Genomic DNA, 14,254 nt, shown 5'->3' on the forward strand with positions numbered 1-14,254 from the left:
CGCAGTCCTTCTGAGCTCTCTTCTCCCCTCTCAACACAAGGTAGGAAAGTAGGCCTAGAGAGTTTAGATGGCACCTCAAAGCCTGTGCCCAGTAAGGATAACAATGGGATTTGCAACAGGGAAACCACTCCAGAGCCTGTGTATTGTGGATTGCTGTGCTGACTAGAAAGAACCACAGACTTGCAACAATCCATTGCTAATGTCTGGCAGGGCAGGTGGGAGAGCAAGTGAGGAAGGGCCTTCCAGGTAAAGTTGTAATTCAGAGGGCTTCAGAATTTTCAGCCATATAAGAAGTGGATATTCTTCTGTCCATCTGCCTGAACCTGGTATGTCAACAGCATGACCAACTAGGCAGTCCTGTGCAGATGCTTCAATGTTTACAGATGTGTTCTAAACAACTGCACATACGAGATTCAGTCATAATTGATCATTATGAAAATACACATTCTCAAATGTCAAATGTCAACTCAAAGCAGCCCCCATTGTCCCATTTTCTTAATTGATTATTATTGGTATAAAAGGGGCTATATATATGATATATTTAAAATCATTTATTATTATTAGGGGTAAGTTGAGGTAGACCATTTTATGTGACTTTTATTCTTAACCCTGTTCCCCTTTTTAAAAATTCATCTATGTTAGTCAAATAAACCCTTTCCTCCCCAAGTTGCTGTTGATCACGGTGCTTTAACATAGCAAGAGTAACCCCAAATAAGACACAACCACACACATTTTTCTTTTAATTCAAGTGTCTCTTAAATATACTAGGTAAGAATTCTAAAATTATCTTCTATATCAAGATGATAAAAATAGAGTATGCAAATTAGCCAGTATCACAGGAATAATTCGAGTGTGTTGGTTACAGTGCACCAAGTATCTCTGTGAATTCAGCTAATTCTATGATCTCAATAACAGCAGCTGGAAAATGGAAGCTGGTTCCCTGTGTTATAACCACTCACACCATATGAGACCCAAGAGTAACAAACCCACCTCGCTGCTTAAAGTTGCTTAGTTTCCTTTATCATCACCACTAGCACACAACCATTTTGTACATAATTTATTAAAAATAATTGAGAAATATTTTTGACTGAATAATAATGACTCTACAGCAAACCCAGTTGTATTCCCAATTTTTCCAAATGTTTGTTCTAAAAAATAATTGTTATGAGCCAGCCTGGTGAGTTCAAGACAGACACACTGTGAACAATCACATGCATCCGAGTTGTACCTAGAATACCCGTGTAAAGCACTGAGCTCACTGACTGTAGGAAGTGTGGCCTCTGATCTAGAATTTGGTTGGCTATGAAGTTTACTCACGTATAAATTCTCAAAATTTTTTAAAGTATTTGGCCCATTTCTGTTTGGTAAAAGCTGTAATTACAAACTATTTTTTAAAATAACTTTACAATCATGTAATTGTGACCAGCTATATCATCTAAAAAGGTATGAAGTTGTTATCCCAGAGATCAGTTGAGATTCTTATGCTGTGATGCTTACTTCACACATATCACTATTTCCCACTTCCAGTGTCCTTGAATTAAAGACAGAGATCGTAAATATGCTAGTCCACACTAGGTAGCCATATCCTACTTCTAACCACATTATTGTTTCTGTTATATAGAATGTTGCTTCTAATAGATCATGAAAGAGTCCTAAAGTTTCCATGGAAAAATTGAAAGTTCTTCACTAAGGACAGAAATGAAGCAATTACCAAAAATTTCAAAACAAAGTTGCTATTACATTGACCTGAAGAAAACTGACAATGCATATCTTACATACCACAGAAAGACTATTTTATGAGAAGAGACAACTTTTAAGAATATTTTGGATTCTTCAACCCAAGTACAAGTTTCAAAATCAGATAGGAGAGAAAGAGAAAAAGAAGTGGAGAGGGCATGGGGGTATAGACCATTTGGGATTTCATAGAAAAAAACTTTTAGGAGTAACAAAAAATACAATATAAAGAAGTTTTGAAATCTAAATTTAACTGACAAAGTCGGTACAAAGGAGATGCAGATTCCGTGTAGGATTTTTACCCAGGATAGAACCTAAAAGCAACCCCCACTGGAATGGAACTGCACACACACTCAATGGCTGCTTGACAATCTACCTTGGCACTATGAAGCCAGGCCATGTTACAAGAATATCACAAATGTAAGACACAGTATATACAGTGTAGAATGTTTGGGGAAACAACAGTTTCCAAGCACCATAGGAACCATCAATTAATTCATTGATTGGGGATAACCGTTTCTACAGTCTCCAATTGGGTTATAGGTGAAGTAGTCCATAAATAGACTCAGATCCATTAAATTTTATTGCACTATAAATTGGCTGATGTCATTATGCTCAATGTAAACAATAATGCAAATTCCCTTAAAGTTTCTATCTATAGATGACACTTGGGTAAAAAAGAAGTAATTAAAACCCATGCAAAATAGTTTTCAAGTTCAAGTGTACTAATGTACAAAGTTTCTCTGTAAATGTGCATTTCCATGGACATTCTGCAGACCAAGGCAGGTTGCGGGGGAAGCCCCAAATATAACATCTTTTTTTAAAACCCTGGTTTATATTTAAAAGCAGTGATGAAAAGGTATTAGGTCCATTAGTTTGGGTACCCTGTTCAAAGTTCTTCACCTCTTTGCACATACTTCTGCTAATGTCCTAAATTTGGGCTCCAAATGGTCCAAAAACTCAAGCCCATCTTCTTCCTGTTGGTCACTACAGCAACCCACAGAGCCAGCAGCGGAACCTCTGCCTTCATAGTTGTACGTGAGGACGTAGTCTTGAGCGAGCTGTTGGTTGTCATCCTCGTGGAACAACTGCACCTTCTGTCGGGGAGAAAGCACAACATGGTTTATTTTTATTATTTTAAGCACCAAAACATACTTACAGAAAAAGAATTGCTTCGATTTACCTTTCATTGTTTAATATTTAATCAGAGTGTGTCCTCTAATGGTTTCCTATGTGTAGAAAATGCACATGATTGGTCTGTATCATAAAATCACACCATAAAGTCAGTATTAGCATGCTTCTAAAAGTCCTGAGTGGCAGTAAGTCCCCAAGTGTTCATCTTAAGTGGCCATTGCTTCCCTCTTTCTAAATAATGACAAAAGTGAAAACACACTCAGTAAACTGAGCCCAAATTGATACGAGCTCCATTTTTTCTGAATAGAAAAGTGACGGCACATATTGGTATTGCCTTGCGCTAGAGGTTGGGTTGCTAAAACAAAATTTGTAAGATGCAAAGTCATAGCACAAAATTATTTCCTTAACTAGTCATAAAAGCCATGGGGTGGTGATGGTGTGTGCCTTTAATCCCAGCACTCAGGAGGCAGAGGGAGGCAGATCTGAGTTTGATGCCAGCCTGATCTACAGAGCAAGTTCCAGGAAAACCAGGGCAACACAGAGAAACCGTATCTCAAAATACCAAAAAGCAACAAAACAAAAAAAAAAAGGAGTAATACAATATTCAGGAAAGTGAATGACCACATTAATCTGAACATAATTAAAACCCAAATTAATTAAAAATAGTAACTTTCCAATAAGTCAATCCATCATTAACTAAAAGTAGCAGTCTCCACAAACACTAAGCTGGAACCTTTTGTAAAATTAAATGCTATCAATATAAGTTTGGGGAACAGCTCAGGAACTCACTTCACCAAGTCGGGGCTGAGTGAAGTTGTGCCACTCCGAGTACGTGTGTCTGTAGCTGTCCACCTCCACGAGTCCTCCTCTGCAGGGATCCAGGGTGTGGTGATGGTACCCAGCCCCCCGGCAGGACTCCAGGGTCTGGTGGCCGCCTTTCACCATCTCAATGGTCTCTTGCCCTCCGCTTTTGACTCCTGCTCCCGAGGGGCCAAAAGCTGCCTGCCCAGAAGCCCCCACAGCTTGAGTTGTGAAGCCATTTGCGGAATACTGAAACGATAATGGCGGACATCAGTTAACTGTACAGAGGAGCAAAGGGCAGTAAGAAGGACGAGCAGGAGGAGATGAGGCCTCGGCCTTAGGTCGGCATTAGAAGAGAATCTTCCCAAAGACACGGAAGGACTGGACCTGTTCTTTCCATCTGTCCTTCAATCCTCGGTACCTCTAGCACGTGCCCTGTACTAGATATCACGTCTAACACAAGAAATAAGCTGCAGGTGCACATCAAAATGCTCGATGGAGATTCCACTTTTTTTTTTTAAATTTTATTTTACAATACCATTCAGTTCTACATATCAGCCACGGGTTCCCCTATTCTCCCCCCTCCCACCCCTTCCCCTTACTCCCAGCCCACCCCCCATTCCCACCTCCTCCAGGGCAAATCCTCCCCCGAGGACTGCGATCAACCTGGTAGACTCAAGTCCAGGCAGGTCCAGTCCCTTCCTCCCAGACTGAGCCAAGTGTCCCTGCATAAGCTCCAGGTTTCAAACAGCCAACTCATGCAATGAGCACAGGACTTGGTCCCACTTATAATAAATTTCAGTTTTACTCAATTCTTGAAAAAAATAGCCAAATGAATGGAAACACATGAACTATGAACCAAAGGCTGAGGGGCCCCCAGCTGGATCAGGCCCTCTGAATAGCTGAGACAGTTGATTGGCTTGATCAGTTTGGGGAGGCATCTAGGCAGGAGATTCCACTTTTAAACACTCCTTAGCATATAGGACACGGTCCGTTACAGCCTTCCAATGCCTTGAAAGCAGCATTGCTGTGTCACAGGGATTTACTTTCTCAGTTAAACCCGTTCCCCTTTATCAGGTAGGAGAAGAAACAGAAATAATGAGAAGCTTTCTCAGTCAACAACGAACTTAGTTCCTCCCAACTCAAATACAAAGAAAAATTTACTATGAACGTATAATCCTTGCAGTCTCATAAATCAAACAATAAACCAGGCAGGACAATACCAGAAATGCCAACACACTGGCCCCTCCTCTTCCAGGTAGTGTGTTTTCACCCTGCAATATAATTTAAGTTTTTTCCCCTCGGTCTTTTTCTCAGCTATGGTTACGTTTTTTGTGTTGTTTCTGTTGTTTGTGTGTTCGCGCTTCTAGACCTTTCCTGCCCGGCCATGAGCTGGGCTTTGGAAGACAGTGGCTTGCTCTTCCTTCACACACTGGGCTAGGAACGCAGAGCCCCTCAGCAGCCTCCAGCTTCTGTACTGCTTTAGACCGCCCGCCTCCGGCTCACTTCTAACCCACATGATAGCCAGGAAGAATCCAATAAACTTTTTCCCACCGTGATCAAAGTCAGTAGTGGTTTTATTGCTGGAGCCAGGTTTAAAAAAAAAACAATTATACTGGTGTTCTGTGAGTAATCGAGAACAATGTTTTAAAGTATAAACAGCAATTTAGATAGATTTAAAAAACAAAAACACAGGCCTAACATTGAAGCCAGGAGACACATGGAACAGAAAAAAAAATTCATACTAAAGGATTTTTTCAATATTAAGTAGCACTGCATGGCCAAATTGAAATATCTCACATCTGTGGGAACTATATGCATTTTACTGATTGCCTTGCATGGATGGCATTTGCTGCTAAATTACCAGACACCAAAAGAAGTTTGTTGAGAAAACCAAACAACAAAACTGGTTTTTAGAAGGAGCGCGTCCTGTAGGCTAATGGTCCTCTGTTTAAAGATGGGTGAGCGACTTACAATTTTGTCATCGCCAGGAGCCTCGGTGTTTGACACGATTAGGTTCTGCTGCGCTATGTCATCAGGAAGAATTTTCTGCTGTTTTGTTGCCTGGGAAACACTGCAGACTAATGTAAACAGGATACCTGGCGAAGGAAAGGAAGGAAGGGACTCCCTTAGGTCTCTCATCCATAATGTCCAACTGTGTTTACAGCATCTGATACGAACAAATCAGGCATCAAAAGGTGTCTGCGGAACACCTTCAAGAACATATGATCGCGTGAGTAAAAGCATGAGTGTCCTAACAGATATGCTACAAACACAGACCACATGATATATTTCTACAGTGAACTGTATCTTCTGCTGAGAATACACACAAGTACATTTAAACATATGTATTAAATACATGAATTGATGAGGTGGCTCAGTAGGAAAAAGTGCATGCCATCAAAATGGATGATCTATGTTCCCTCCCAGAGTCCCACAGACTCCTGAAAATTGTTCTCTGACTATCACACAGGGCATATTCTCACCAAAATAAGATAGATATATGTAAAAAATCTGAAATACATACGTTAAATATATTGTTAATAGAAATATATCTATGTCCAAACTGCAACCTATAAGCATTAACATTCATTCTGAGAATACGTCTTAAAATTGTTTTAAAGGACTTACAAAACAGCAAGGCTATGCCCAACAGTATAGCCAGAATAGCCCAGGGTCCGAGTCTCACGTCGGCATAGCCGGCCCTTTCTCCTGAGCGGGTTGTGCAGTCACTTTCAGTAATGCAGTCACAAACAATGACGTTCAGTGAAGTGACTGAGGACAGACCGAGCCTGTCTGTAACTCGGACAGGAACTATGTAGGATCCAAATGAAGGGTCATTCTGATAGGACAGACGAGCTGCTGTATCTGAATAAACAAATAAAACCAGGCGTTACAAAGCCACCAACATCTCTTCAGGAAAAATGGCCAGTTATCAAACAGATATCCATTTTCCTACAATTGGACACTTGTGGATTATCATAAATGCTATGACCCTGAAGCTGTGGTTGAACTGAATGCCCCTGACCCACGGCCACTGCAAGCACACTGCCCCTGACCCACGGCCACTGCAAACACACTGCCTCTGACCCAAGGCCACTGCAAGCACACTGCCTCTGACCCAAGGCCACTGCAAACACACTGCCCCTGACTCTCATCCACTGCAAGCACACTGCCTCTGACCCATGGCCACTGCAAGCACACTGCCTCTGACCCACAGTCACTGCAAGCACACTGCCCCTGACCCACGGCCACTGCAAGCACACTGCCCCTGACGCACGGCCACTGCAAGCACACTGCCCCTGACCCACGGCCACTGCAAGCACACTGCCCCTGACCCACGGCCACTGCAAGCACACTGCCCCTGACCCACGGCCACTGCAAGCACACTGCCCCTGACCCACGGCCACTGCAAGCACACTGCCCCTGACCCACGGCCACTGCAAGCACACTGCCCCTGACCCACGGCCACTGCAAGCACACTGCCCCTGACCCACGGCCACTGCAAGCACACTGCCCCTGACCCACGGCCACTGCAAGCACACTGCCCCTGACCCACGGCCACTGCAAGCATACTGCCCCTGACCCACGGCCACTGCAAGCACACTGCCCCTGACCCACGGCCACTGCAAACACACTGCCTCTGACCCTCAGCCACTGCAAACACACTGCCTCTGACTCTCATCCACTGCAAGCACACTCCCTCTGATCCAAGGCCACTGCAAGCACACTGCCTCTGACCCATAGCCACTGCAAGCACACTGCCTCTGACCCATAGTCACTGCAAGCACACTGCCTCTGACCCACAGCCACTGCAAGCACACTGCCTCTGACCCACAGCCACTGCAAGCACACTGCCTCTGACCCACAGCCACTGCAAGCACACTGCCTCTGACCCACAGCCACTGCAAGCACACTGCCTCTGACCCACAGCCACTGCAAGCACACTGCCTCTGACCCACAGCCACTGCAAGCACACTGCCTCTGACCCACGGCCACTGCAAGCACACTGTAATTTCAGTTAGTCTAATGCTGCCTGCAGTGGTTAATTTCCGCTGCCAATGTGGCAGGATTTTAAAGTCACCTAGGAGACACCCTTCTAGGCACGCCTCTGAGGGCATTTCCAGAGAGGTTTAAGTGATGAGGGAATAACCACACTGGACGCACATGGAGCTATCCTGTGGGCTGGACTTGAAAAAACAAAGGAGGAAAAGAGCAGTAGACCAGCATTCATCTCTCTCTGCTTCCTAACTGTGGATGGAATGTGACCAGCGGCCTCAAGCTCCTGCAGCCATGCCTTCCCACCATGGTGGGCTGCGCCCTCAAACCACAAGGCAGAGGAAACCTTTCCTTCTGCAAGCTTCCTGCCTTGTTACTGTGTCGCAGCACTGAGGGAAGAAACTAATACACCACCTCTGTTGCAGTCTTTCCGCTCTTGGAACAAAGTACTTTATCTGTTCATAAACAAATCCTTCCTACCATAACTAACAGACGTGGTAGAGGTTAGTTTCTGTCCTATTTTCAATATATTCAATTAAACCCATTATATTAGATTTCCATTCATGTGTGACTCATCAGGGAGTTAGAAATCTGAAATTTTGGTGTCTCACATTTGTTTTCATAAATTGTGCCAAATGGACATGAATACTTGTGGTTTATCAACCAGAACTGGTTCTGACAGCTTGGAACACATTTACTTCATGGGCAGCACATGAGTGCACCACAGGAACACAAACACACTTATGCTGATAGGACACTGGGACCAACTGAATTTTTTTGTTGCTGTTTTGTTTTTGATGGATTTTATTTTATTTTAGATCAAAAGCAGTAAATATCCAGATCAAATGCCGGTAGGATCTCAGGCTCAGAGCCAAAGATGTAATATGATTCTCACTGTAGATTGCCACAAGCCACAGAACAATCAGTGTTACTTGACTTCCCAGTGTGGCCTGCTCGTTTTCTCTATAGTGTTTGAAGTTCCTAATATGAATTTGGCTTCCTAGGACAAGAAATCACAGAACTAGGATTTCAACAGAAACCACAGTTATCAATTCAGTGCATTGTGTAAGACATAATCATAAGCCAACACACAGAACGGAGAGTGAGTCATGCTCTATTCCATTCATTATCTTGTTGACTTTTAGAAATAATCCAATTTTACACATGAGTACACTGATGCTCCCAGAGAATAAATACCGTGGTCAGATTTATGTAACAACTTGTGGATCCAGGGTTTGACATGAAGCCCATGTAACCTCTGTTGGGTACATTCTCCTCACCCCGGAACTTCCCAAGCTTTCATGCATGTTCAAGAACTGGTATTTTTAAAATAACAAAGCTCTGGAGCTGGGTTACAGCTCAGTGGAAGAACACATGGTCAGTATGTGCAAGACCCTGGGCTCAGTTCTGGTGCCACAGCGACAAAGTGATACAAGGGTTCTGACTAGAACATTGTTGCCCAAAATGTTAACTGGCTGAGCAGAAAATTTTAAAATCCCACATTTTCTCTCAATGCCATTTAAACTAAAACACTCTGGCCTCAATTAAGTAGGATGGACAAAGTCCAAGAACAAAGTTATTCTTTCTTAAGAAAGAACAAATAGCCGGGCGGTGGTGGCACACACCTTTAATCCCAGCACTTGGGAGGCAGAGCCAAGCGGATCTCTGTGAGTTTGAGGCCAGCCTGGTCTACAGAGCGAGATCCAGGACAGGCACCAAAACTAGACAGAGAAACCCTGTATCAAAAAACCAAAACCAAAACCAAAACCAAAACCAAACAAATAAAAAAGAACAAATAAAAATCTCTCTCCTCTTCCCAAGACATACAAGATAACATTGTTTTAAAATGTGCATGTCTTGTCAGTCTACAGATCATCATGGTTCAAGACAGGGTGCCTCGGCTTGCTTGGTTATGCCCATGGTTTTCTTTCCCCATCCTTGGTTCTGCCTGCATTGTTTTCTTGGTTTTGTTTTTTAACTTTTCTTTTACTTTGTCCTATCAGGAACCTGAGACATGACCACTGAGAGCTGGGGTTGAAATAATTTGGAGTTTTCAAGTTTCAGGTCACCCAAAAGGTGACTGAGGTTCTTGAGTTAAGAAAGCTATGAGGCCATGACCTCACAGTCCATGGCAGCACGTCTAGGAGACAAGAATTAAGTTCTGGTGTAGGTGGGATGCAGTGTGGCAGTGGAGAAAAGTCACTTTAACCTCAGTCATTTTTGCACCATAGGTCCCTTCTGGGCTACGGTCCACTGCAAACCAAAGCGAGGAAGATTTCCAAAAAGAACACACTAGACACAAAACAGTGAGATGTCAGCATGGCTTCAGAGAGAAGCAGTGGGGGGTGGACACTGTCAGAGAACAGATATCCCTACAAGGAGGGGCTCACTGTCCCAGCTGCTGCCAGGCCAGCAGTTACAAAACATCCATGCAGGTGAGTGCTTGGATGTGAATGGGAGTCTACGGAATACCTGATACCATCAACAGCCAACACTGGAGAGGTCACTGCCTATCATGCCGGGACTCACGTCTTCTTCCTGAGTGGTTCTCATTCAATGAATTTTTCTCTTATTTCCAGAGGAGGGGGAAGAGGGAGAGAGAGGGGGAGAGGGAGGAGAGAGAGAGAGAGAGAGAGAGAGAGAGAGAGAGAGAGAGAGAGAGAGAGAGAGAGAGAGAGAGAGAGACCTGATGTCGAAAAGGAAAAGGCAGTATTTGAAATCACACACCATTGATTCTCGTCAGCCTCCACATCCGCCGTACTTCTGAATCAGAGCTCTCCAAACTAAAATCAAAGGGCGGGCCATTCACTGGCTCATCAGGATCAACTGCCACAATTTCAGCAGAGGACATGGTGGGCTTACATATCACCACCGTCTGCTTGGGTATGAATGGGCCATTGTCATTCACATCTTCCAGAATAATTCCCAGAGTTCCAGTACAGCTTTTCCCATCTAGACATAGAGCAATAAGAACACATTTTTAATGCCTTTATTTTTTGCTAGAAAATCACACAATGGAAATTAATCTCTATATTTATTAATCACTTACAATGCATAAGTTACAGCAACAAGTACAGCCATGAGCAATGACACAGGGAAATCTTACTGCTTCCAAGTGGACTATACATATAATCACTGGTACCTGGACATTTTCATCCATTCACTACGTCATTACATTAGGCATGGAAAGTTCTAGACAGAGAAATTTCAGTTGATTTGAAGAGACAAAAAGAGAGTAGGGTAGGGGTACACAGTATGCTTAAAGTGCAGGTAAATCAAGGGTGTGGACAGCATGTCACCTATACCTGTGATGTGGAGAAAATGGAAGGCAGATGGGAGTTGACACAGACAAGAGCTAAGGACCTTTGAAAGCTAGCATAGAGAACTTGGAGGTGGGCATACACAAAGAGAATGCTTAAGGTTTTAGAGCAGGCATGCTGAATAGTAGAAGATATGTATTTAGAAAATTTAAACAGAAAATGGTTCACGGAGGTGTTTGAAGGATGGAGGGACATTTCCAAATGTAGAAATTATCGCTATGGGTGTAGTCTCATAAATAGCATGTCATCTATTTATTAAATAAACGGAACTTAGGACTGGGGGTGTAACTTCTGTAATTAACCTGTCATTCATATATAGAGAAATCTTCCTGACAACTCTATACAAGGCATTGGGAAGTCTGGGACACACAAAGATGAAGCAATCAAGGGCCCGGGGAGGTTATGAAGTCTAAAGCCAAAGATGAAACTAGGATTCCTATCTCTAAACCTTCTGTTCTTTCTACTCACTAAGGAGGATTTGGATACTAGAGATGGAGGAAGACGAAAAACTGAACCACCCAGTGCCTGGGGTCACGTCTCACACACAGCTGCCAACCTAAGGAAGTGGAAACCAAGGTTGCCTGGCAAGCAGAGCCTTAGCCAAGGCCCTGTGGCACGATGGCTGGATCTCGGCAGCTCTAGAGCCATCACAGGCTCACAGGCTAGGCGTGCCATGCCACCAGGTTAAGAACCAGTTCTGAAAGCAGACCGCAGAGACGGATGTTCAGGTCACTACAAAACTGCCTGCCAGTTAGGATGGAGTGAAGCTGGAGGCGGGAAGCCAAAGGCAGAGCAGAGCACATGCCCCCATCAGTGCCAGGATAGGCCCCACATGAGGAACATTAAGGTAAACAACAAAATCACCAGTAGGAAGATGAAGTCACTCTCCATGAGAGCTTTGAAACAAGGACGCTTAAGATCTTCAAGGACAAGAAGAAGGGAATTTATTAAACAGAAATGAAATCACAGTTCAAATCCCTGTAGAAATCAAACAGCAAAATTCATCTAATACATATTTGGGAAGAGGAAGGAACAACAAAGAAACAATATTTAAAGAGAGTCACTGCTAAGAATATTTGAGTTAATTCAGAGAGACCTGTAATACCTAAATCATCTTCTAAAATCACAATACAACTTAATTTTGCAAGTTGGAGCCTAATGAGTTATGCTTATTTAATTGTATATTTATTTTACAAATGCACCAAGTTCAATTGGAGACAGTGTCCTTAGCTCACGCTAGCCTCAAACTTACTATGTAATTGAGGCTGGCCTTGAATTGATTCCATTGCCTCCATACCCAAGTACTGGGATTGTCAATATATACCATGCCCAAACAAAGATATCATAACAAAATTATGTTTCACACACTGAGTGGGTCTTATATACACAATCACTATACTCATGTTTCTCTGATTTTTTTTCCAGGATGCACAAAGCATAGTATTATATTTTATGTTCTTATATGGTGTGGGGTTAGTTCTAATTGTCAGCTTGTCATGATGTAGAATCACATTGACCTGTGGGCATGTCTATGGTGGGGGTGGGGGACTATCTTGACTACCTTAATGGAGGTGGGTAGACCCAGCTATCAAGTGGTGGCACCAACCCTCGGTTTTGAGCCCTGGACTGTACAGGGGTGGAGAGAGCTACTGAGCACAAAGCATACATGCTTTCATTCTCTCTGCTCTTGACCGTGGCTATGACTACCTGCTTCTTGCCTTGACCTGCCTGAAATGATGGACTGTAACCTGGAATCGTGAGTTAAAATGAATCCCTTCTCCTCCAAGATGCTTTTCATCTGGTCATTTCATCTTAGCAACAGAAACAAAAGCGGAATACTTTGACCCTCTCATTCACTAACACACTATTAATTGTGACTGACTTAATTTTGTATAATGTGCTTGGTTGGGATTCTAACCCCTAAGTGTACTGTTAGCGTTCTGTAAAATGTTCTGTTTTCTAGAAGTATACTATGTGACTAAATACCTTCTCCCTCTTATGGACTCTCCTGAATGTTGCAAGATCAATGAATACATTTTTCTGAAATAGTTTTCTCAGGTTTTGATGCTTCTTAGATCAAATTAATTTTTCTTTTAATTTTTATTGCATTTGTTTAATTATTAAGAGTCACTGTAGGTCAAAAGACGACTTTCAGAAGTCCATTCTCTCCTTTCACCTGGGGATCAAACTCAGGTCATCAGTAGCAAGGACCTTAAAACAGCAGAGACATCTCACTGGCCCCATCTTAAACCACATTATCTTATAAAGATACTATTAGCTGACAAGATTTAGTAAATGACAGCAAACTTAATTTATTAACTAATCACTCTGCGTGTTATACTGGGGGGAAATAAACTGAGAATATATAGAGCCAGTTTTAAAACTTTGTTTGGTAGGCCAGGCATGATCACAAACACCTTTAATCTCAGCGCTTGGAAGGAGGGGCAGATGTATCTCTATAAGTTCAAAGCCAGTAAAGTCTCCATAGAGGGGTCCAGGCTTGCCAAGGCTACACAGTGAGACAGGGTCTTAAAGGTTAGGAAAGCTGTTGGGCTTGGGGTAGGGCTTGGTAGCAGAGTGCTTTGCCTAGCATCTGGAAGACCTGGGTTTGATCCTTTGCACCATGAGATTAAAACAGTAGGTCATTGACTTTAAAACTGAGGAAGTATACAATTGAAGACGCAGTAGCTGTCTTAAAAACAGATTTCTTACCTGCATCTAATGCAAGGACTGTAATATTATAGATTCCATTTCTGACGGTCTCAGCCTCTCGATCCAGGGTTCGGGAAATGGTGATTGATCCTGAGTCTTCATTAACATTGACCCACCCTCTTGGGTCACTTAACTTCCTGTACCTATGAAGCATGGTGAAGTAAAACAGCAAGAAATATCATGAGCCAAACCGTAATGCCAATAACAAGTCACGGGCTTCTCTCGTGTTGTAAATGTGAAAAGAACAAGAACACACAAATACCTTATGCCACTGCTGCTTTTGGTTTCGGGGTCGTACGCCTTATACCCATCATTTCTAGTACCAGCTGGTACGTTTTCTCGAATCCGCACGGTTTGTGCTGGAGGGATACACTCGGGGCCCTCATCCAGATTTTTCACGGTGACAGTCACTGTGGCTGTGCTTGTGGGGGATCTCGAACTAGCCTCTCTAGTGTACGGGGCTTCATTAACTACACCGATTTGCAGAGTCACCTGTTGCTGGACTTCATAATCCAGAGACTGCAGGAAATGTGGGGGAAATCAGATCAAACCCT

At 43.1% G+C, this 14,254-nt stretch overlaps 1 protein-coding gene across 3 annotated transcripts in view; it reads right to left on the minus strand.

Moving 5' to 3' along the window:
• Positions 1-1,042: 1,042 nt before the first annotated feature.
• Positions 1,043-14,254, minus strand: part of LOC102925485 (desmocollin-2) — a 36,827-nt gene continuing 23,615 nt past the window's right edge. The window contains exons 10-17 of one of the 3 annotated variants that reach the window (XM_042264021.2): positions 13,963-14,219; positions 13,701-13,843; positions 10,396-10,620; positions 6,301-6,537; positions 5,644-5,768; positions 3,658-3,918; positions 2,918-2,963; positions 1,043-2,831 (exon numbers count right to left, since the gene is read on the minus strand). In XM_042264021.2, coding sequence (XP_042119955.2) covers positions 2,928-2,963; positions 3,658-3,918; positions 5,644-5,768; positions 6,301-6,537; positions 10,396-10,620; positions 13,701-13,843; positions 13,963-14,219 — 1,284 coding nt within the window. In that variant the 3' untranslated portion in view covers positions 1,043-2,831; positions 2,918-2,927. Of the gene's footprint in view, positions 2,832-2,917; positions 2,992-3,657; positions 3,919-5,643; positions 5,769-6,300; positions 6,538-10,395; positions 10,621-13,700; positions 13,844-13,962; positions 14,220-14,254 lie in introns of those variants that run through there. The other 2 variants (XM_042264020.2, XM_076554776.1) reach the window with 2 other exon arrangements.

This window comes from Peromyscus maniculatus, chromosome 19, assembly GCF_049852395.1.
Source record: "Peromyscus maniculatus bairdii isolate BWxNUB_F1_BW_parent chromosome 19, HU_Pman_BW_mat_3.1, whole genome shotgun sequence".
Taxonomy (NCBI): Eukaryota; Metazoa; Chordata; class Mammalia; order Rodentia; family Cricetidae; genus Peromyscus; species Peromyscus maniculatus.